The sequence below is a fragment of the Talpa occidentalis genome, unplaced genomic scaffold (assembly GCF_014898055.3).
Source record: "Talpa occidentalis isolate TD23 unplaced genomic scaffold, MPIMG_talOcc4v2.1 talOcc4.8, whole genome shotgun sequence".
In the NCBI taxonomy this organism is placed as follows: domain Eukaryota; kingdom Metazoa; phylum Chordata; class Mammalia; order Eulipotyphla; family Talpidae; genus Talpa; species Talpa occidentalis.
In genome coordinates this window covers 96,670,706-96,693,371 of record NW_023605194.1, presented here as the reverse complement: position 1 = coordinate 96,693,371, position 22,666 = coordinate 96,670,706, and the positions used below count along the sequence as shown (strand labels likewise).

The 22,666-nt window shown below is 43.4% G+C and overlaps 1 protein-coding gene across 1 annotated transcript; it reads left to right on the top strand.

The window, feature by feature from the left end:
• Window positions 1–4,607: 4,607 nt before the first annotated feature.
• NEFL (neurofilament light chain) lies at window positions 4,608–10,346 on the top strand. Its single transcript, XM_037495817.2, has 4 exons — window positions 4,608–5,752; window positions 6,753–6,877; window positions 7,255–7,574; window positions 8,440–10,346. The coding sequence occupies exons 1-4, from the start codon at window positions 4,706–4,708 to the stop codon at window positions 8,577–8,579; spliced, it is 1,632 nt and encodes a 543-aa protein (XP_037351714.1). The 5' UTR covers window positions 4,608–4,705; the 3' UTR covers window positions 8,580–10,346.
• The last annotated feature ends 12,320 nt before the right edge of the window (window positions 10,347–22,666 follow it).

Below are 22,666 nucleotides of genomic sequence, written 5' to 3'. Positions count from 1 at the left end.
ATATTTTTTGAAAGCATGATAAACTTCAATAATGAGATGTTCAAGTGATGGATTTTTTCTTTTATTCTTTACACCAAATTTGAAGGTTATTTTTTCATAGAAAATCTTCTTACAGGGCCTCCCCTGGTGGCGCAGTGGTTGAGCACTGGGCTGAGAAGCTGCCCACAGCCTCTGCAGCACCGGTTCCATCTCCGATTGCCGGAGAGGGTCCCACATGGCGCGCAGACCTCTCTTGCCCCCTGCTGCTCCCTTCAGCAGTGTATTTCTTCGACTGTCTGCCTGTTCTGTTCCCCACTCTGGCTCTGGTGAATTCTCTCACCCTTTTGCGGTTCTGACTGTACCCAGTGCGTGTATAAATAAATAAATAAATCTTTAAAAAAAAAAAAAGAAAATCTTCTTACAAGGCAGAAATTGAAGGCATTTAAATGAGAAAAATTATGGACGTCATGATGTGGCAAGTTAAAAAAGTTTCGATAAAGTTCATCAGTTCCAGAAGAAGGTGTTTTGTAAACTGATTTTCATAGTAGTGGCTAAGTGCCCTGTTCCAGGGGGAGCATCATTTAATTTCACCTTGGGACCTACGGTTCATTACCACCACTAGCTGTCCAATGAAACTTGCTCATTAACAATTTCCTTGTGGTACACACCAGTTTATATCAGTGTCCCCCAAACAGGAGGTCTACTGCATGCGTGCTTGACTGCAGACTGCGGCTGCAATTGTCCAATTCCACAGAGACACGTAGAAGCAGCAAACGCTAGTGGCTGCGGCCTGTTTAACGAGTAAGTGCAGCATTACTCAGACTGGATGCTCATACAGCTCAGGTTAGAAGTGGGGCTGTGTGAGTTGGCAAATGGCTTAGACTTGCTGGGCCTCAGCTGCTTGCTCTGAATACCAATAACCATCTCCTGGGGGCGGGGGGTGTAATTATTAGATAGTAGATATCAAATATCTGTCATATAGTAGGTGTCTGCCACTTACTTATTTCTTGATCTCTCCTTGCACTGATGTCAGCTTTGCTGGCAATGATGTGTCTACATGCTTGTGACCAGAAACCCACCCTTTGTTCTGGTCTAAGGCTACTCTCCCAGCTCCCTGGTGGCAGAACTTTGCTGTCCTGACCCCTAGGCTGATACTTGTCATGAGGCTTGTTCCAAAAGAATTTGAACCTAAGCTGAGCTTTTCCAAACACAAGTTCCCAGTGTTCCAAAGGGTTTTAGAATAATAAGAAAATAAGTAACTAGGTCTTATCTACCTGAAGCTTTCTGTATCTCTTGACACCAGAGAAGTAAAATCATCTCTGTGGTTCTAGGAGTCTTATTTCATGAGCTCATTGATAATGTGAATATCATTTTCTTTTAAACAAAATTTACCTCAAATAATCCTTTAGGGGAATTTAGGATTATTAAGCAGAGTGGCAGAGATTCTATTAATGAGTTTCATCAACATACTTCTGCATTTGGTTTTTAAGTAATTTTTATCTCCCAGGAGTGTGTTTTGAATTGATGCAAAATTCTCCTGAAGTCTTCTTCTAAAGAAGTAGCAACACCACTGCAAATAGTGAGAATGCAGAAATACTTCTGGTAAGGTGAAGGAAAAGTCAAGATTCCCTCTCACCACAGATTTCCTAAAGTTGTTCATTTTACCTTTGTTTTGACACAAGGAACAAATGCCATATGGGGGGAGGATTTTAAAAGGTGCATGACTGGACAGAATATTTTAAGAGAGGCAGACACCTAGCAGAAGAGGACCGAAGGCATCGTCACCAAACCCCAGTCATGGGCCGGGTTCAGGAGCCCCTCAAAGCAAAGATTTAGGAGGAATGAGGTGGCTATGCCAAGACCAGTGAGGTATGTTCATAAAGAGAGTTGATCTGTCCCTCTCTCCACTCCTATTCTCCAGATTCAGCAAAGGCAAGGGCCTGTGCCTCTCATTCCCCTGTTCACCAACCCAGTGTACCTGTCTTCAGCTACCCAATGAATGCAGCAGGTGCCCAAAGGTGTCTTCTCTTCATGCATTTCACTGGCTTTGCATCCTCCCTCAGCCACCCCCTCCTTTCTGGGCAGCCTCCTCTGCTGCCTGTGCCATGGAGAGATGCGGTGGCAGAAATGCTGATGAACTTAAGATCTCTGAGGTCACCTAAAACTTGGACAGAAGGGTGCTGGCACCAAGGAAATGAATTCATGAGTACCTAAGAGAGTGGTGTATGCACACACACAGCAAGTGTGAAGCGATGTGGTTTACATAGAGCAGGTCTTAGAAAGAATCCATACTGCCACTGTTCATCCATGTATGGGTAGTTAGGAGCAGGCGAAATATGGCTTCTCTAGGTTCTCTTACCCAACCCCTCCTTTCCCCAGAGAAGACTTTCCCACTGTTGAATCAATGATGCATGAATGAGCAAGAATATATGGGCTATAAGAAGTCATCAGAATAAAAGCTCTATGTTTTGTCGGAGCCAATCAAAATCCAGGAGGGTCTAAAGGCTTAGATTTTTAAATCCTATGATGATAGAGCATGGGTGGACCCAAGAGATTCTTTAGTCTTGATGTATTTCAACTAGCAAAGTTAATGTTTCTAAAGTTGCATTATTTTGAGATGATAGCAATTGTTTAGAAATCCCATGAAAGTTCACTGCTGATCTTTCTCTCCTCCATGAAGAAGATGGTGTCTCTGAGTCACAGGTCTTTTGAGTTGGAAAGAACCCAGAGGCTGAGCCTCACTCTCCCTCCTGTCGTGAGAGGAGCACAGCTCTTTCTGGAGCAATCTGGCTGCCAGGACCTCACCCTTCAGCACCCCAGTGAAAGTAATCTGGCTTTTCCAGTTAAAAGCTGTTACCACAATCCCCTTGTTGCCTCCTAAGGTGGATCCCATGCTTCCCAAACAGAAACAACAATGTAAGCCAATGTGACTTCAATAATTTCTTTAAATTGGTGTAAACATTATCCAATCCCAGAGTTTTGTAAGGATTAAATGTCGCCCTATATAACTTCAAAAACATTAAGTTGCACCTCAAATGCGGTTACACAAATAGAATTAAAATGCTTGCCTAGAAAAAAAATCTTAGGTATCCTGTGTAAATCTCTACAGTCCCTCCACCAAGCCGCGGGACGCGTTATCTCGTGCAAAATCTCTGCAAACCGCACTGTCTTATCAACATACAATACGGCCTCCGCCCTGTTTTTAGGTATCCGGGTGTTTCTAAAGGAGACCCAAGGATCCTGGCGGCATCTGTTACCTATTTACTAGAGTGTGTGTGTGCTGGGGGGCGGGGGTCACAAAGCTGTTTTTTGTCTGCTCCAGAAAGCGGGTCGGACCTCGAGACTTGGGATAACTCAGCCGCTTTCCGGGCGCCCAGCGCTGGCCGCAGCAGCCGCTCCCAGAAAATCCGCCACCTGCAGGGTTTGCCAAAATCATCAGGTGGGGCGGTACACAGGTGCAAGAGGAGGAAAAGGGGCTTTTTAATGGGATTGAGTTGGTGTCCAAGCAGCTATTCGGTTTGTTGAAGGGACAGGCAGTTAACAAAAGCCAAAGTTCCCCCTGCAGAGCGCGCGCCGCCTTCGCAAGTCGGTTTTCTCCCAGGTTAGCGTCCACCTCATCTCTGCGCTCTTCGCCACCTACACGCTCAATGAGCTCGACGCGGTCCAGGCTTCGTTCCTCAGGAAAAAAATGGCAGAAAACCTGCAAATACTAAAAAGGTTGATAGTAAATGCCCCGAGAATTTAGAAATGCCAAAATGAACACCCACCTTGGCGCAGCTTCAGTGCGTGCTGAGAAGCAGCGTTAAAGGGGGGAGACAAAAAAAGAGGGGTGTAGACGAATTAAAGGGCCAGAAAAAGCTACAAAGAAACGTAAATCTGGGCCTCCCCGGTGGCGCAGCGTTTGAGCGCTGGGTTGCGAAGCTGCCCGCAGCCTCTGCACCACCGGTTCAACCCCCGGCTGCTCCCTGGCCACAGGAGGAGGGCCCCACATGGCGCGCAGACCTCTCTTGCCGCCCGCTGCTCCCCTCAGCAGTGTCCTCTGCCTGCTCTGCTCCCCGCTCTGGCTCTGGTAGATTCTTTCACCCTCCCGCGCTTCTGACTGTACCCAGTGCTTGTATAAATAAATAAATCTTAAAAGAAAAGAAAGAAACGTAAAACTTTCCTCCTTATACACCGCATACTTGTCATCGGCACTGCCCCTCACCAGAGCAGAAAGTTGCAGGTGGACCCGAGTGGGGAGGGGGCGGGATGAGCGGGCAGAGGGTCTCGGAGGCACCGGGATATGGAGACCTGACGCGTTAGCTGGAGCCAGAACCTGCTTAGGGGGCTAAGTCAGAATCCTAGGGACACCGGCTCCTGGAATAAGTATGCCGGGGGGGCGAGGGGAGCGCAAGGAAAAGAAAAGGGCGAGGGCGCCGCGGGTCTCGGAGAAAACAGACGGCCTCGGAGGAAAGTGGCAAGGCTGCGAGCCGCAGCGGCCGGCTGCCCCCGCCTCGCCTTTTGCGCAGAATCCTCCCCCTGGCTGCGGCAGCGCGCTGCCCCCAATGGCCAGGCGCGCCGCGCCCGGTGGCAGGCTGCGTCAGAATTCTCCCCGCGTATAAATAGAGGTGGCAGGACGGCGCCGAGCCGCACACAGCCATCCACCCTCCCCGTCCCTCTCTCCCCCGCTGTCCCGTCTCCCGAGGTCCTCATCTCCGCCGCCAGCCAGAGGACAGCGACCGCCACCATGAGTTCCTTCAGCTACGAGCCGTACTACTCGACCTCCTACAAGCGGCGCTACGTGGAGACGCCCCGGGTGCACATCTCCAGCGTGCGCAGCGGCTACAGCACCGCGCGCTCTGCCTACTCCAGCTACTCGGCCCCCGTCTCGTCCTCGCTGTCCGTGCGCCGCAGCTACTCGTCCAGCTCCGGCTCCTTGATGCCCAGTCTCGAAAATCTCGACCTGAGCCAGGTAGCCGCCATCAGCAACGACCTCAAGTCGATCCGCACGCAGGAGAAGGCGCAGCTGCAAGACCTCAACGACCGCTTCGCCTGCTTCATCGAGCGCGTGCACGAGCTGGAGCAGCAGAACAAGGTCCTGGAGGCCGAGCTGCTGGTGCTGCGCCAGAAGCACTCCGAGCCCTCCCGCTTCCGTGCGCTGTACGAGCAGGAGATCCGCGACCTGCGCCTGGCGGCGGAAGACGCCACCAACGAGAAGCAGGCGCTCCAGGGCGAGCGTGAAGGGCTGGAGGAGACACTACGCAACCTGCAGGCGCGCTACGAAGAGGAGGTGCTGAGCCGCGAGGACGCCGAGGGCCGGTTGATGGAAGCGCGCAAAGGAGCCGATGAGGCAGCTCTTGCGCGCGCCGAGCTCGAAAAGCGCATCGACAGCCTGATGGACGAGATCGCCTTTCTGAAGAAAGTGCACGAAGAGGAGATAGCCGAGCTGCAGGCGCAAATTCAGTACGCGCAGATCTCCGTGGAGATGGACGTGTCCTCCAAGCCCGACCTCTCCGCGGCGCTCAAGGACATCCGCGCCCAGTACGAGAAGCTGGCGGCTAAGAACATGCAGAACGCCGAGGAGTGGTTCAAGAGCCGCTTCACGGTGCTGACCGAAAGCGCCGCCAAGAACACAGACGCTGTGCGAGCCGCCAAGGACGAGGTGTCCGAGAGCCGCCGCCTGCTCAAGGCCAAGACGCTGGAGATTGAAGCGTGCAGGGGCATGAACGAGGCGCTGGAGAAGCAGCTGCAGGAGCTGGAGGACAAACAGAACGCCGACATCAGCGCTATGCAGGTACCGCGCCAGGCAACATGCAGCAGGGGCGGGGAGAGGCTGCCAGGCCGAGTTGGGGGTGGGGGTTGAGTTTAGAGCCCCCACTAAGTGAAGGCGGGATGGGCATCTGTTTGCAATTAGGGGGTGGTACTTGGCTCCTGGCAGTCCGAGTGGGAGTGGGAGGGGTGGGGCACTTGGAGGGGGGTGGCTGGGTGGGGAAGCCACTGCAGTCTGGGAAGAGGTGCTAGGTGCTGTTGAAATGCTGTTCTGCAGTGTGGAGGCCCAGACGTGGAGGGGGTGGGGTGGGCGAAGGGGTGTGAGCTGGGCCTGGTCTCTGGCCTGCCACTCTGCTGTCTGAAGTTAACCACTAGTTGCTCGGATGGTGATGGGAGCATTTGGTTAGTAAATACAACAGGAAGCTCTCATTAGTTCTAAAGGCAACTGGCCCCCATGCTTTCTGACGCCCTCCCCAGAGCAGGCACACAGCCACGCTGTCAAAATTATAACAGGTTATGATGTTCACACTAAGACATTTCTTTTGTAGGGATTTCCATATCCTAGGGAGAAGAAAAAATAATGTAGATGCAAAGAAAGTATTTTGGATAAAATCATTTTTTAAATCTAGCTACTCCTTTCTATAAAGAAGTGGATTACTTTCTTGACTATGACCCGGATAATCAATGAATGAGAGAACATTTTAAGTCGATTTAGTTCTTACAGGAATTTTATGATGATTAGTAGATTAATAGCTAAAAAATTAAACCCAATTTTTTTCATTAGTTTTTTTTTTTTTGTTGGTTTTCCTCTCATGTGTCTACATTCATGAAACTAGGGTTGGGGCAGGGGCAAAGATTAAAAGGAAGAGGCAGATATTTTAGGGGAGATTTTATCTCGGATAGACACTTTAATTTAAATCGAGGCTTTTGCAGCTATACCACAGCAAAATGAGAGCTGTAAGGATTTCCACTTGGATTTTTCTCTCCCCTTTTTCTTTCCTTTTTTATTTTTTGTCTTCCTACAGGACACAATCAACAAATTAGAAAATGAACTGAGAACCACAAAGAGTGAAATGGCTCGATACCTAAAAGAATACCAAGACCTGCTCAATGTGAAGATGGCTTTGGATATTGAAATTGCAGCTTACAGGTAAAAAAAAAAAAAAAAAATAGGGGCAAAGGTAGCAGCTATACAGGTTCCATTTATAGTGAATCAGAAACCTTCACAAATAGGCCTTTGACATAATAATTAGGTTTTTTTTCCTTTTCTAAGAAGAAGGTGTTTAGACAAGCATATAGGAATTTAATCGTGTAATAAGGAGTCCTGTTCTTAGCTTCCCAATTATGTTTTAATCCAATATTTTACAGGTTTTTTTTTTTCTAGTTATAACATCCCTAGTGATTGTCTTGACAATTCCCAATCCTGCTCCTGCTTGCAAGCAGGGGTTCCATGAAGGGTGGAGTTTGGGGAAGGTGATGAGTGCTGGGCTCAACGTGCTTCTCTGTTCCTGTTTGTCATCGCCCCAGGAAACTCTTGGAAGGCGAGGAGACCAGGCTCAGCTTCACCAGCGTGGGAAGCATAGCCAGCAGCTACTCCCAGAGCTCCCAGATGTTCGGCAGATCTGCTTATGGAGGTTTACAGACCAGCTCCTACTTGATGTCCGCCCGCTCCTTCCCCTCCTATTACACCAGCCATGTTCAGGAGGAGCAGATAGAAGTGGAGGAGACCATTGAGGCTGCGAAGGCCGAGGAAGCCAAGGACGAACCCCCCTCTGAAGGAGAAGCTGAAGAAGAGGAGAAGGAGAAAGAAGAAGCCGAGGAGGAGGAGGGAGCTGAAGAGGAAGAAGGTATGATCAGAAACAAGCCCCCAGCACTGCAGGTGCAGACTGGGTGTGGTGACCTCTCAGGGGATGGATAAGCGAACCCTTGCTTATGGCAGGGACGTTTTATTCATTCATGCACTTGGCATCTTCAACAATCACTTTATTCAACAAACCTTTAGAAAGCACCTGATTTCTCAGATTGGCAGGCCTCGCAGAGATATGCACCTCTGCTTAGCTTGGTAGTTTTTTGAAATGAATATTTAAAGGTGCCATCCTCCCGGACTTTATTCCTATTAAGCATTTTTAAATGTATTCATTTAATGAGCAGGGAATGTCTTACAAAACAGAAATGAACGCCATGCACATAACAGAAAACGTTGCGGTCCTGGAGCGAAGCAGAACTTCCAATACTAGAAATCTCTTCTGTTTCATAGGTGTTCATGGTGATTATTCCTGGCAAGCATTGTTGGCTGCAATGTTTGGGGACAGTAGATCTGAGTGGTTTTGGGGGAAGCCTTCTTACATTTGTTTTTGCACACAAAACCTTAGCAGAAAGGCTTTTTTTTTTTTTTTTAAGATTTATGCATACAAGAACTGGGGTACAGGCCAGAGGTGTGGGGGGTGAGAGGACTCACCAGAGACAGAGTGGGGAACAGGCAGATTGTGAAATACACAGCTGAGGGGAGCAGCGGGCGAGTCAAGAGAGGTCTGCTGCGCCATGTGGGTAGCTCCCTGGCCAGGGATCAAACTCATGCTGCAGTGGCTGCGGGTAGCTTCATAGGTTATGTCTTAACTCCTTGCCCTACCAGGGAGGCCCCTTAGCAGAAAGGTTTTGATTGAACTTACCCTGGATTTGGAGCTTGTAAACTTTCTTTTTATGTTCAAGCAGCCAAGGAAGAGTCAGAAGATGCAAAGGAGGAAGAAGAAGGAGGTGAAGGTGAAGAAGGAGAAGAAACCAAAGAAGCTGAAGAAGATGAGAAAAAAGATGAAGGTGCTGGGGAGGAGCAAGCAACAAAGAAGAAAGATTGAACCCCCCTTTCCTTAATTATTCCAGGAATAATTCTCCCAAAATCAGGTCAACCCATCACCAACCAACCAGTTGAGTTCCAGATACTATATGAATTAAGAAGTCAATATATGTATAATGCTGAGATGACTTAGGTTGGACATTCAATGTTGTGCTATGACTTTTCTCCTTATGCAGAGTACTTGTTTGCTTGCAGAGTGGCTTCCTGGCTTGCTGCCAGCCTGTGCATGGTCCATGCTTATGAGTTCAGGATCTATGGCAATGTGAATCATTCAGATGTTTACAATAAAAAAACCACATGAATAAATGAATTCACTAATGTTACTGTTAAACTTTATGGGAAAATAGTTCTCTGAACCTTTGATGGTTAGAAATTCAAGACCTCGAATTATGTGCAATAAATAGTAAATAAAGTTACACTGAATGACATTTCTTGCTGTGGTTATTGAATTAATTAAAATATAGTAAATAAGGCATCAATATAAGTCAAGTGGATAATTGTCTTCCAAATGTTAAGTTAAAATTTTAATAATTACAATGCATTTTCTCCTTTAATTGGTAACACTGAGGGATACAATTATGACCATTCAGAAATCTCTCCCTTCAAAAATTTTACTTATAATAAACTTCAGTAAATGAGAGTCATTGGGGGTTCTTCTTTAATGAAGAACAATACACTTCACCCCATAAATATACTTCTTTTCTAAATAATAATACATTTTGCTCTACCCTAAGGTGGAGGAAGGGCTTCTTGGGTACTGTTCATTTGAATTTATCTGATAAATATACCTTTTTATAGTAAACAAGTCCTCTTAATACTAGTATACAGTAATAAACATAATATGAACATGAATTCCATCCATTATATCCACATTTTAGTAAAATCTAAATATGAGAAGTTGAACTCCCAGCAAATTACATAATCAGAGGGAATGATTTTCTATTAATTTATAGTTTTGGATAGAATAAGGACATCAAAGATTATTTGCCATTGGAAATGTGTTGCCTATAATCCTGAGCTCATGATTTGGTGTGTTGTTAGCTTAAGTATGTTGCCTCTAAATAACATTAAATGTCATCTATTTTAAACCTGTTTAAAATTACAGATACAGATAATGAGATTGTTATCAGCCATAAAAGGTGGAGATTATATAACTGTGTGTTACATTGCCATTGTTCTGCATGACTTTATGGGAAATACTTGGATTTCACTGATAGCTCTAACTGGTTGGACATTGCATCGAACATACACATCTGTCCTCCCTGCCAACTGCAATGTTATGAAAGCTCTTGTACTTGATGTGGAATGTAGATGGAATTACGTGCTGTTCTGCTTCTGTTCTTGGGCAATTGCTTTGTCAATGAATTTTGTTCACTAATTTGTTCTTTAGACAACTTCTAAAAGTTCCAAAGTTAACCAGAAAGCAGTCTCCATTTAAAATCTGATTACTAAACACTACCTATTTCTAGTTAAATATTTGTGATTGCACAAATAGGAAAAATATTTCTTTGTCTACCACGATGGCATGGATTTGCATTGTGAAGATTCTAAGTATGTTGGCTTCTGTAAAGACTAAGTCACCTCAGAAACCAAGCTTTTCACATTTATATTAAGCACTGGCTGCTGCACATGTCAGACCTCTAACAGGTGCAAATTACACACAAAAAAGGAACAGGTCAAATGGAAACAGCTGGCTGGGTTGAGAATTACTTGAAGTCAGAACTCTGTACCATATACTCTATCCTGTGTGCCATAATAAAATACTGAAAAACCTAAACTAAATGGACTTGAAGTCTTTACAATTTTTTTTTCTCAAATTTAGTTCCTTGGTCAGTGCTGCTCTATCTTCTGTAATGCATATCCCACCCCAACTCCAGTCTTCTTTCTCTAGACTTTCCCTTTCCCTGTCAATGACCCCACCCCATCATCCAATTCTGCAAACTAGACACTGGGCATTCACTCCTGTTTCTTCTCAACCCCAGTAGTCTGATTTGTCACACTATTAACGATACTCCCACTGTATCTAGAATCCACCACATTTCTCCTTTCATAGTCACTTTCATTTCTCAGTTAGTGTCTCTGATTTTTCCTCGCCTGTCCTCAACCCTGCTACCCAGTTCCTACTCATCCTTTAGATTTAGATTCAATCATTCTCTTGGGGAAGATTTCTGGGACTAGGCCTTCACTAAAGGTGTCCATAGGATGGTGTACATCATGAACACTTCTATACACTAATAAACATTTTTAAGAACAGAGATGAATTTAAAATTAATATTCAAGGATCATTAAATTTCAGAATGCTGGTTCTCGAGGTATTTTCCTATCGCTCACAATTTTCTAGTTCTGTTTACATTTAAATGGTTCTCAATAGTTGCTCCTGTCTTCCTTCTTCTCTTCCTTGTCTTTGTCTTCCTTCTTACATGTATTCTTGTCATAAGCTATTTCAAATCATTTTGGGAAGGGGTTCAAAGGTGACTAAAGAAATAAATATTTGTTTCCTGCTATAACACTCAACAAAGTACCTGGCATTTAGTGGGCATTAATATAATGTTTATATAATAGTAAAGGTTAAGGGAATTGCAGTGGAAAATTCAGTATGTTTTCCTCTTGGAAAAAATGTTCAGTAGAAGGGCGTGCATGAATTACACAAGCTGAACAGGGAGAGTCATTTTCTAGTCCTCTAGAAAATTTCCAGCAAATCATCCAGAGGGAGAGCCAGAGGGTCAGAAAGTAGTGTCATGGGAAGAAAGAAACAGACTCAGAAACTATCAGTAGTTTTTCTATCAGTAGTTTTTCAATTCTACTACAACATTGATAATTTTTTGTGCATAAGAAGATTAAAAGATGTATTAATATTTAAAGACAAGTTTATAAAAAGGAGAAAATTTACACTTCCTCCATTTAGTCAATATTATTTTCATTTTTATATGTTCTTTAAACATTTTATTGTTTTTACTTACTCATAGGTTGACTTATCATGTCCATTCATTCCACATGTTAAGGTTGCAGACACTGTTCTGGGGGCAAGGCAGAGCGGACAGTATCCCAGTTGCATATGACACTGGCATACGTGTGTAAGCGGACAGTGAGAAAAAAAATTAATAGGTAGGTGACATGTGATGTAAGTCAGACATGCAGTGACCTGGGGAGTGAGTGTTTCAGGTAGAAGGAACAGTAAATGCGAAAGTTTGACTGTTGGGACCTAGAAAAATGCCTTAACCTCATTGTTGAGCATTAAGAATGAGAGCAAGAGTAGGAGATAGGCCAAGACAGGCTAGCCAGAGCCTGATTGTACAGGGACTTGTGGATCAGGAGTTTCCATTTACTCTTCATGCAGTTAGAAATTTTGAAGACAGGGGAAGGTGACATGGTCTGATTTTTGTTTTATAAATATCACTCTGACTCCTGTGTAGACAAGAGACTACAAAGAAGTAAGAGTCAAAGAGGAGAAACTAACTAAAAGGATGTTTTACTTCTGATGAGGGAAGATGATAGAGATGGTGACTTAGAGAAGGGCCGTGGTAGTATAATGTGGTATGATTTAGGAAATCTCTGAGGTAACTTTTTGCTGTGAATGAATGCATGGAGAGGGAAAGTTGTAAGCAGTATCTTATTTTTGATAACTACATAATGCTTCATCAAATTAATATTTATTAATTTATTAATATGTATTAGTTATCAATAGCTGCATAACAAATTGCTCCAAGGCTTCGTGCTTCAAACAATCCCAGTTACTCTTTATTTCTTAGTTTCTACAGATCAGGAACTTGGGAGTGGCTCAGTTGGGATGCTTTGATGCTAAGTCTCTAATAGGATGGCAGTAAGATGAGAGCTTCACAGACCTGCAGATTCAACTCCAAGATGGCATACCAGTAGGCTGGTCATTTCGTCCCATGTGGGCCTGTTAGGGGGAAAATAATGTCCTAAAGCTAATTCCATACAGGCTTTGTGGACTCCACCCCCATCCCAGGCCAAAGCCAAAGACACTGGGAACTCCAAATCCCATCACCACCAAAGGGAAGGTGGCTGGGACCTGAGGGTGGGGTTAAGCAGCCAAGTGAGTATAAAGGCAGACACGTGGGCTTTGGGGCGGTCCCCCATTTTGGCTCTCCACCAGCTAGCAGCATCTGGCCAGCTCTGAGAGTGCCTTTGGGTTTCCAGGTCGGTGGATCAGGTAGGACGCATTAAAGACTTTATTTCCCTATTTTCTCCCTGCGTTGTACATTTTCCTTATTTCCTTTTCCCTTGTAAATAAACCTTTTATTAACCTTTTGTGTGTGCCTGTAGTGGAGTATTCATAAGTCCCTTGTAAGCGCGCGGGTGAGGACCCACAGCCAGGCAACCCGTTCAATATCGGGCTGTCCTATAACAGGCCTTTCCATGGAGCTGCTTGGGGAGATTTACAGGACAGCAGTTGGCTATCCCTAGGGCAAAGCCTCCAAGAAATGAAGGAAGAAGTCGTAATGTCTTTTATGACTGAGGACTTGAAAGTCACACATCACCACTATCAGTGTACTCTCATGATTGCACAGACCAGCCTGTCTGATTCAGTGTTGGGGGAACCACATAAGAATGTAATACCAACAACTAAGGATTACTAAGGCTACCCTAAGATAGTAGCCATGTGATCATTTCTTTTATGACCAGTAGTCATCTATTCAAGAGAGTCTGCAGCAATTCCAGTTTTAAACATTCTTTCCTGTTGCTACCAGCACATACGTTCTTATTTGATCAGATGTCCCCATTTAAGTGTAACATGTGACCTGATTTAAGTTTGAACATATGTACAAAAAAATCACATGTTGGCAACGAGTATCTTCATCAATGGATATTTCACTCTTGGCCTTCTATTTAAGTATTTCTTCAGTAATTCCCCTGGTTGGATTTTGTGTTTAAAGGGTATTGTGTACATTTTAATAGCTCTTGATATTATCCCCATATTTTTTCCTATAAAGCTTGGTGGCTATACCTCAAGGTCTTAGATTTCTTGCATTAGTTCATTTGTAAAGAAATACAATTTTTTCTAGTGAATTGGAATCATTGTAGTGGCAGCTAATTTGTGATTTAAGGTAACTTGTAACAGAAAAAGTGTTTATTTAAATTTTTTTTTGTCAGGTAGTCAAAGCCATCTCAGTTGATACAATTTTTTTTTAACCTTAGGTTCTGATATAGGACACACATGATTTGAAAAGGGACACCTCTAATAAATAAATTGATTAGTTCTAAGTAGTCTTAAATAGGAAATGGCTTTATGCAAACACCAAAATGCTGTAGATGAGGCCTGGGTTTTTAGCAGCTATTAAAGACATTTTCATTTGTGTATTGATGACCATTCATACCTTTGCTCTTGGCTGAACGTCATTCTTTCAATCTATAATCACACACATCCTTATCATTTCATGTGAAATATAGGCCATTTCTTGCCATGCCCATTAAAAAAAAAGATCTAGCAGGACGTTTGGATGCTTTGATGCAACAGAACAAATAACTCCTGTCTTTACTACTAGTAAAAACAGAAACCTTAGATTTAAAATTCTATCCCTGTTGTACCTAATCATCTCTGGTTTGAGAGGAAGGAATCATCTACTCATTCTGGTTTGGTTTGTTAATTTGTTTCTAATCCTTTACTCAAGGGAGAAACCACCTTTTAATTAGAGGTTAAAACGAACAGGCAGAGGAGGGAGAACCTCTGACTTTTTCCTGCGCACCCCCCCAACACACAGGGAAATATGTGTGAGAGAGAATCTCAACTGTAAGCCACAATCATTCACACAATTTGAGACAAGAAAATTGGTGTCAGACATGAAATCAGAGGGCAATTCGGAGGTGAGATAAAATGCACCACCTGCTCCAGGCCAGCTAAGGTGTGTGTCAGTTGGCCCTGGGGTGGTCCTTTCCAAGGACTAAACCCCTGGCAATGCTGTACTTAAAGCCACCGTGGTTTTCCCTCCTTGATCGTGTCTGCAAGTGAGGCGGGGTGGGGTGTGTGTGTGTGTGTGTGAGGGGTGAGGGAGGCATTTCCAAGGGGCTGCTTTAGTGACTTGGTCAGAGCACCTGAGGAAGATCTAGGAGCCAGGGACTCAGCTCAGGAACTCGGCTAGTTCTCTCTTTACCCTTCCTAAGTGAGTGTCCACCGCCCCCCCCTTCCTGCTAATCCCACTGAGTAGTGGAAAACAGAAAATGCTAAGTGTGATTTACTAAGGTGCTTTGGAAAGCTCGGGGGACTCAGATATCAGAGAGTGGAGATGGGCTTCTGCGGCCCCGGCTGCTGTTTTGCATGTGACAGAGAGCACGTCCTCTCCTTCCTCTGCAAGGGGAGGGGGCGGAACCCGGATCTGGTTATTCAGGGCGCGGACGCCTGGAGCCTTGGCAGCCGCGCGCCTCTGCCCTGCCCACCTAGGAAACGAGGCGTTGCTCTAACTCAGGGACACTTTAAGCAAAAGGAGTAGAAAATACTTCCTATGGCGGAACCTGCTTCCTCCGGGATGAAAAGATGCTAATGAGTTTGGCATCTTCGTGTCTTCCCAGGACTCCCCCGTGGCAACAAGACGCTCTCCCAGGTCAGTCACCCCTCGACCGCCACCCCCGGTGGGGCCCCATCTCTTGCTTCCCAGGGGCTCCCCAGAGGCCCCGCTGGGCTCCTCCAGGAGCTGCTGGGGCTGGGGTTGTTCCTGAACAGCACTGAGCACATTTGACGGTGTTTTAGGATTACTCTGGAAATACACAGCATTTTAATGTTTTTAAAAGTAATTTGAACAAACCGCCCCAATCTGTGAGAAACTAATGAGTTGAGATGAAGTTTTGAAAATCAAAATTCCCTAGAAAGGCCAGATGTCACTTGTTTTTTGCCTTTCATTTTCTTCTTTCTTTACCTTTCTTTTCTTCTTTCTTTCTCTCTCGCTCTCACCCCCCCTCTCGTTTTTGTCCTGTTTTGTTACTGCAGTTGTTATAGGGCAACCCCGATATAAAATAAAACGGGTTGCCTGGCTGTGGATCCTCACCCGCGCGCTTAAAAGGGACTTATTAATAGTCCACTACAGGCACACACAAAAGGTTAATAAAAGGTTTATTTACAAGGGAAAAGGAAATAAGGAAAATGTACAACTCAGGGAGAAAATAGGGAAATAAAGTCTTTAATGCATCCTACCGGATCCCCCGACCTGGAAACCCAAAGGCACTCTCAGAGCTGCTCTGATGCTGCCAGCTGGCGAGGAGCCAAAATGGGGGACCCCCCCCCAAAGCCCACGTGTCTGGCTTTATACCACACCTGGCTGCTTAACCCCACCCTCAGGTCCCAGCCACCTTCCCTTTGGTGGTGATGGGATTTGGAGTTCCCAGGGTCTTTTGGCTTTGGCCTAGGGTGGGGGGTGGAGTCTACAAAGCCTGTATGGAATTAGCTTTAGGACATCCTTTTCCCCTAACTCAGTGATTCCCAAGCAGCCCAGATGAGGACTTAAAAAACCGTTTCCAAGCACTCAGTAAACTCGCAAATCTCAACCTTAGCCCCAAACCCAATCCTCCCCCACTCCAGCATCCCTCACCCCCCCACTGAGCGTGATCTCTGCAAAGATGCAAAGCAGGGCAGCTGTAATTTCTTTAGCTGTTTTGACCTCTGCCCTTCACCATCTTCGAAAACGCTCAAGTTCCAAGACTTAAAGTGCTGTAGAGTGCGTTGAAGGACAGTTACTTTCATTTGGATATGTAACTGATTTACTCAACAATTTCAGTGGATCAAAAAGTTGATCAGACACTGATTTGAATTAAGCTTGCTCATTTCAAAGGCAAATATCAGTTAAGAAGAAAATATCAAAAGCGACTATCAGTTAAGATGAAAATTTCAAGTGGTTTCTCAAGCTGCATTTTTTTGCATGAACAATTCAATGCCAATCTGAAGAACAAAAGAAGACAATCAGGAGAAGACAATCAGGGAGGTGCTGGAATTCTCAGTTTGCTGGCTCTTTCTCCAGGTCTCCCTTCTTTGTCCAGGTCGTCCTGTTTAACATGGACTTTTCTCTCCCTTTCTCTTTCTGCTTCGCCTTTCTGGGACTTTTGGCATGATTACTGATCATTTGATAGCTAATACATGAGGTGGTCCTGTCAAGGGTCACCGTTGTCTTGGAAGCAGGTGTATAAATCAGGCACGCTCCAGGTGTTGTGAAATTCATCTGTCTTCTTTTGTTCTTCAGATTGGCACTGAATTGTTCATGCAAAAAAATGCAGCTTGAGAAACCACTTGAAATTTTCATCTTAACTGATAGTCGCTTTTGATATTTTCTTCTTAACTGATATTTGTCTTTGAAATGAGCAAGCTTAATTCAAATCAGTGGCTGACCAACTTTTTGATCCACTGAAATTGTTGAGTAAATCAGATGACACGCTGAGAATCACTTTGTGTTCTTTTCCCTTGAGGAGGGGAGGTCTCCATTCACCAGACACATCCAACTTCTCAGAAGGATGCGGCTAACACCCCAGCAATTTGGGGGGTGGGGAGCTCTTTGTGGTTAGAACCCTCTTTCCCAAGATATGATTATAGGACATAGAGTTGAAGCATCAGGCTAAAGAACCATGAAATTAAGGGTGGTCATGTTTTCTTCAAAAAATCGAATCACAGGTAATTATAATTCCTAGAAATAAAAGCAGATCTTTCTGGTTAGGGATAACTCCATCATGAAGCATCAAAATTAAAAAAAAAAAATGCTTTGAAAGACTTATACTTAGAGTTTGCAAACAGCCGAAGAAGCATGTTATCATCTCCAAAGCCACATCTTATTCCTAAGGGCAGCGATGATTCTACATCTATGTGATCAAGCTTGTTTTCTCCTCTGTCCCCATCCTACTATCCATATGGGAACAAATTCCCCATCTGTGCATTCCTTTCACTCTTCACAATTGAGATTTTAATTTTAATGATTGTAAAAATTATCACCATCATCCAGTTCTGTGGTGTTTTATTTTTGAAAGCATGTTCACCTTTTCACCCAATGCAGAGCTGGGAGGATATGTATTCCATAGATTTTACATGTAAAGCTAGAGCACAGGATTCAATGGCAATTGATTTCCCTTGAGGAGCCACAGCATTTCAATGTCTCATGGGTAGTCAACTTCCTGTGACAAAGCCAATGACCCAAATCCCTTCTTCTGCCCTATACCTGACCCCTTCTTAAATCTCTCCCAGTTGATGCCATATCAATAGATGGAAATTCCTTCCTTCCTGCTCTCAGATCAAGCACTCTGGAGTCACCTTCAATTTCTCTACCCCCTACTCTCTACAGTTCCATATCAGCAAATCTCATGAATTTCACTTTCAGTAGGTGAAAATTGGATTTTGAGTCTGTTGACTCTGGTCATCCTGTCCCCTATGACCCAGCTGTGTCCAGAGGACTTATTTCATTTACACCCAATTCCTCCCATTGTCTGGTTCCAAAGCTGATCAGATGCCCTCGTCTTGGTTCATTTGGGTCTGGCCTATGCCTTCTAGAAATATTGTCACTCAAACTCTTGGGCCCTTAATTCTGGGCTCTCTTGCTTCTTCCTCTTCCTACTTCCTCAACACACACACAGATATGGGGGCCTATCTAAACGGTATACCTTCCCCTTAAATATTGCCAGAAAAGGACTTCTGATCTAGTCAACTAAGTTTATTTTTTAAATAGCATGCTCTCTTCAAGATAAGAATTTAGACTGGTAGTGGTGATTTAAGGAATGCTAACTAAAATTAATAATTTATTAAAAATATGATGTGGTAACTTTTTAGAACATCTCATATAGAAGTGAAAGGGACTCTGTGAGCCTTGCTTTGGTTTTGAGCACAACCATATGGATTTGGGGATATAATGTCTTCATAGTTCTATCACAAAACATTCTCTGTCTCTGTTAATATCAATAGTATTTTTTAAAATTTATTTAAAGAGGCATGTATTATTTATTTATTTGTTTGTTTTGTTTGTTTATACATGCACTGGGTACAGTCAGAAGCACGGGAGGGTGAGAGAATTCACCAGAGCCAGAGCGGGGAGCAGAGCAGGCAGAAGGACCGAAGTACACTGCTGAGGGGAGCAGCGGGCGGCAGGAGAGGTCTGCGCGCCAGTATCAATAGTATTTTAATAATTTACATTTGAAAAATTTTCAGTCCTGTGGTTACGTAGATGGATTTTTGGATGTCTGAACAGTTTCTGTAATTTGCTTCAGTGAAAAATGCAATTGTTTCCTACCATATATTTTCTCTATATGACTGATGAATATATGTATACACTGATGAGATATGCATGAGTATTATATATTTATATTCTATACATCCTGTAGTTAACTCATTATAATTGCCATCTGTATCGAAAGTACATGCATGGAAATCAATTATCCAATTAATTTCTTATTTTCAAATTAAATAAATTCTGTGCCTATGGCTTTGATCAAATTTAAAATTCAATGCTTTCAGCAAATGCTTTTCTTCAGTTCCTATGGGGTTAGGACATCCCCATGTTTTAGTTCTGTGCCTGTGCCTTGACTGACAATAGAAGGCAACTTTTCTTTTCCACTAAATATTAACGTCACCGTGAGAAGAGTGTTTGCCACACTTTTGTACACTACAAGCTGTCATATTAGAAGGAATCACCTCTTATTTTTGTATTTGGATATTATATTCTTATGATGCAAGTCTTGCCATTGTATCATTTTAAAAAAATATTTATTTATGCATACAAGAAGTGGGGTACAGGCCAGATATGGCGGGGTGAGAGGATTCACCAGAGACAGAATGGGCAGCAGAACAGACGGATCTACTGAAATACACTGCTGAGGGAAGCAGCAGGCAAGACAGGAGAGGTCTGCTGCGCCATGTGGGTAGCTCCCTGGCTGGGGATCGAACTCGTGCTGCAGTGACTGTGGATAACTTCAAAGGTTGCGTCTTAAACCCTTGCACCACCAGAGAGGCCCTGCATCATGTTTTTAATCTGCAAAGAAAGATGGGATCACAGCACCGCCTTCTTATAACTAAGATGGTCACAATGGTTGGATTGAGGGGCAGTGTGGTAAAGAGGTTAGGGCTGTGTGCTCTGCAGCTGCAATATCTGGGTTAAATCCCCTCTCTGTTTTCTATTAACTGTGAGACCTAAAGAAAGTTGATTTCCACGTCCCCCACCCCCGTGCTTCAGTTTCCTTACATTTGAAACTTGAGAACCAGCTAGCTTTGTTACTTCTTACAATATTTAAAACAAAATAGTATCTTTAAGGCAATCTACTGGATAAGTAGAAATTCTGTTTCCAATGACTTATTGTTATTGTAGCCAGGGACTGACTGTAGTCAGAGAAGAAGGTGTTCTAGTTTCCTAAACACTTGGAGATTTGTGCTTAGTTTTATTTATTTTTATTTATTTATTTATTTGTTTGTTTGTTTGTTTATTTATACAAGCACTGGGTACAGTCAGAAGTGTGGGAGGGTGAGAGAATTCACCGGAGCCAGAGTGGGGAGCAGAGCAGGCAGAAGGACCGAAGTACACTGCTGAGGGGAGCAGTGAGCGGCAGGAGAGGTCTGCACACCATGCGGGACCCTCCTCTGGTGGCTGGGGAGCAGCCGGGGATCGAACCGACGCTGCAGAGGCTGTGGGCAGCTTCGCAACCCAGTGCTCAACCGCTGCGCCACCAGGGAGGCCCTGTGCTTAATTTTAAATATAGTCTCTCCCTGCTACCAAACATACTTGAACAGTATGTTCATGAATCTTAAATTTTTTTTTCTTTAAATCGTAGTATAACAACTCTCACTGCCAGCAAGGTGTATGAATTCCAGAAAAGATCTTTTTTTTAAAAATACTTTATTCTTTTTTCTTTTTTTTTTAAGATTTATTTATTTATCTATTTATCTATTTATTTATTTATCTATACATACAAGCACTGGGCACAGTCAGAAGCGCAGGAGGTTGAGAGAATTCACCAGAGCCAGAGTGGGGAGCAGAGCAGGCAGAAGGACCGAAGTACACTGCTGAGGGGAGCAGCAGGCGGCAGGAGAGGTCTGCGTGCCATGTGGGACCCTCCTCTGGTGGCCGGGGAGCAGCCGGGGATAGAACCTGCGCTGCAGAGGCTGCGGGCATCTTCGCAACCCAGCGCTCAACCGCTGTGCCACGGGGGAAGCCCGAATTCCAGAAAAGATCTTTGCACCCACTGGATTGAGTCTACAATAAGTATTTATTAAATTAATGTGTCCATCAAGAAATTTGATAGAAACATTTGCCTGGCTTATTAAAAGTATGTTGTCCTGTTATTTTAAAAGAAGACAACATAGTAGTTCATCTTTTGGAATATGTAGAAATATTACTACAGTCATCTCCTTCTCAGTAAAGAAAATGAGATGGTTGAAAACAAAGTTAGGAGCTGAGGGCACCAGTCTCTAGTCCTTATCTGGGAAGTGTTGCTGATTGACTCAGTCATTTTAAAACATTATATGCTAAAAAGGGGCCTTCTAAGCTGTGGAAGACTCAGGGGCCAGTACTGGCAGATGAGATGATTTTTGATATATACATATGAGTATTTTTATAGTAATGGTTGTAATTCAACCAGCATATCGCAGAGACCTGGCTTATGTCCCAACATCAGACAACAGCTTCCAGACTTTTCATTGGGTAATGCTTCTGCATCATGGTGTCAGTCTTTGTGGAACTGTCAATCAAGGTGCTTCTTCCTTTGCTGGCCAAGGGGTGAGGCAAGTGTCTGTTCTGTTTCTGAACTTCTAATGAAGTTGCACCAAGTTCTATTTAGTTGGTTCTATGACAACATGAAAGGGTCACCCCAGGTGCTCCTTCCCAACACCTGCCTCTGTATCTAATCCTTCCATCCCCGGAGCTATCCTGTATCCTTGTCACACATTTTATTTTTAAATTCTATATAACTGGTGTAAATTTCTGATTATATTTAAAAATTCTGTTTTGCCTTGGATGTCATGGACATTATTTTTTCAGAAAAATTGGCTTTTTAATATAAAATATGAATTTTTTAAAAATGTAAATAAATAATTGTAAAAGTGATAAGTGTATATAACAAAAATAAAACAACAGTTGGCAAAAGTCTACAGATTGGGAACACGACTGCAAATATTGATATTAGCAACTAGCTTCCTGGGTATAGTGAAGAATTAAAAGTGGGGTGTCTTATGACTGTGTAGGCATCTCACAATATATACATGTATCACATCATCACATTGTACCCTAGAACTTACATAATGTTACATCAATGATCTTTTAATAAATTTAGAAAATAATAAAACTCGGGTATCTTAAAAAATGGCTTCTAAAACTTAGTGCAAAAAACATTAATTAGTGTAGGATGAAAAGTCTTAAAGGTCTGGAACAGGTATATTTTGAAAAGGGAATAAATAGTATTATTTCTTTGGTCAAGATCAGGTCTTTATTTTTTAAATCTAAAACTACATAGTGCTTATATCAGAGATTCCAATCTACCTTATTCTAGAGGAATATTTCATTTATTTTTGACATTATTTTCCCCAAATAGTAAACCACTAAATTTATAAATATCTGCCAATCATGTTAGGAATCAATGTATCACATGAGCTCATGTGTGTGTGTGTGTGTGTGTGTGTGTGTGTGTGTGTGTGTGTGTGTGTGCAAACCAGCACCATGTCTCTGTACTTCTTGTTAGGAATATTGGTAATTTCAGTGCTGCTTCTTCTGGGCACATTGTTATAAAACCATGAGTTCTTTTGTGTCCTAACTCCCAGGAACAAGTTATCACTCCTTTATTATCTTCTCACCTTGAGATTCTCAGAGCTCTGGTTTGTGATCAAACACCTGAAGATCAAAGATATCTATCCCACCAATTTTACTTTTTTATATGATAATTTCATTTTATTTCAAATATTTAATTAAAAATTGGGGGTTGAAGTTTGGGCTAAGTAAAGATTTTTGACAGCTGAAAATTATCTTGGTGGTTATATTTTCCAAGTCATTACTCTCAAGAAAAGAGTGATAAAGATGCAGGTCATCAGACTACCCCTCCGCAGCCCCCTAATAATCACCTCTATAGAAAGAAAAGTCCAGGTAGTGGAGATTTCACTTTAAAATCACATAACACCAAGCAATCGGC

Coding starts and splice junctions, on each gene's coding strand:
- NEFL (XM_037495817.2), top strand. CDS start 4,706: ATGAGTTCCTTCAGCTACGAGCCGTACTACTCGACCTCCTACAAGCGG. Junction 5,753..6,752: donor CCGACATCAGCGCTATGCAG/GTACCGCGCCAG, acceptor GTCTTCCTACAG/GACACAATCAACAAATTAGA. Junction 6,878..7,254: donor ATTGAAATTGCAGCTTACAG/GTAAAAAAAAAA, acceptor TCATCGCCCCAG/GAAACTCTTGGAAGGCGAGG.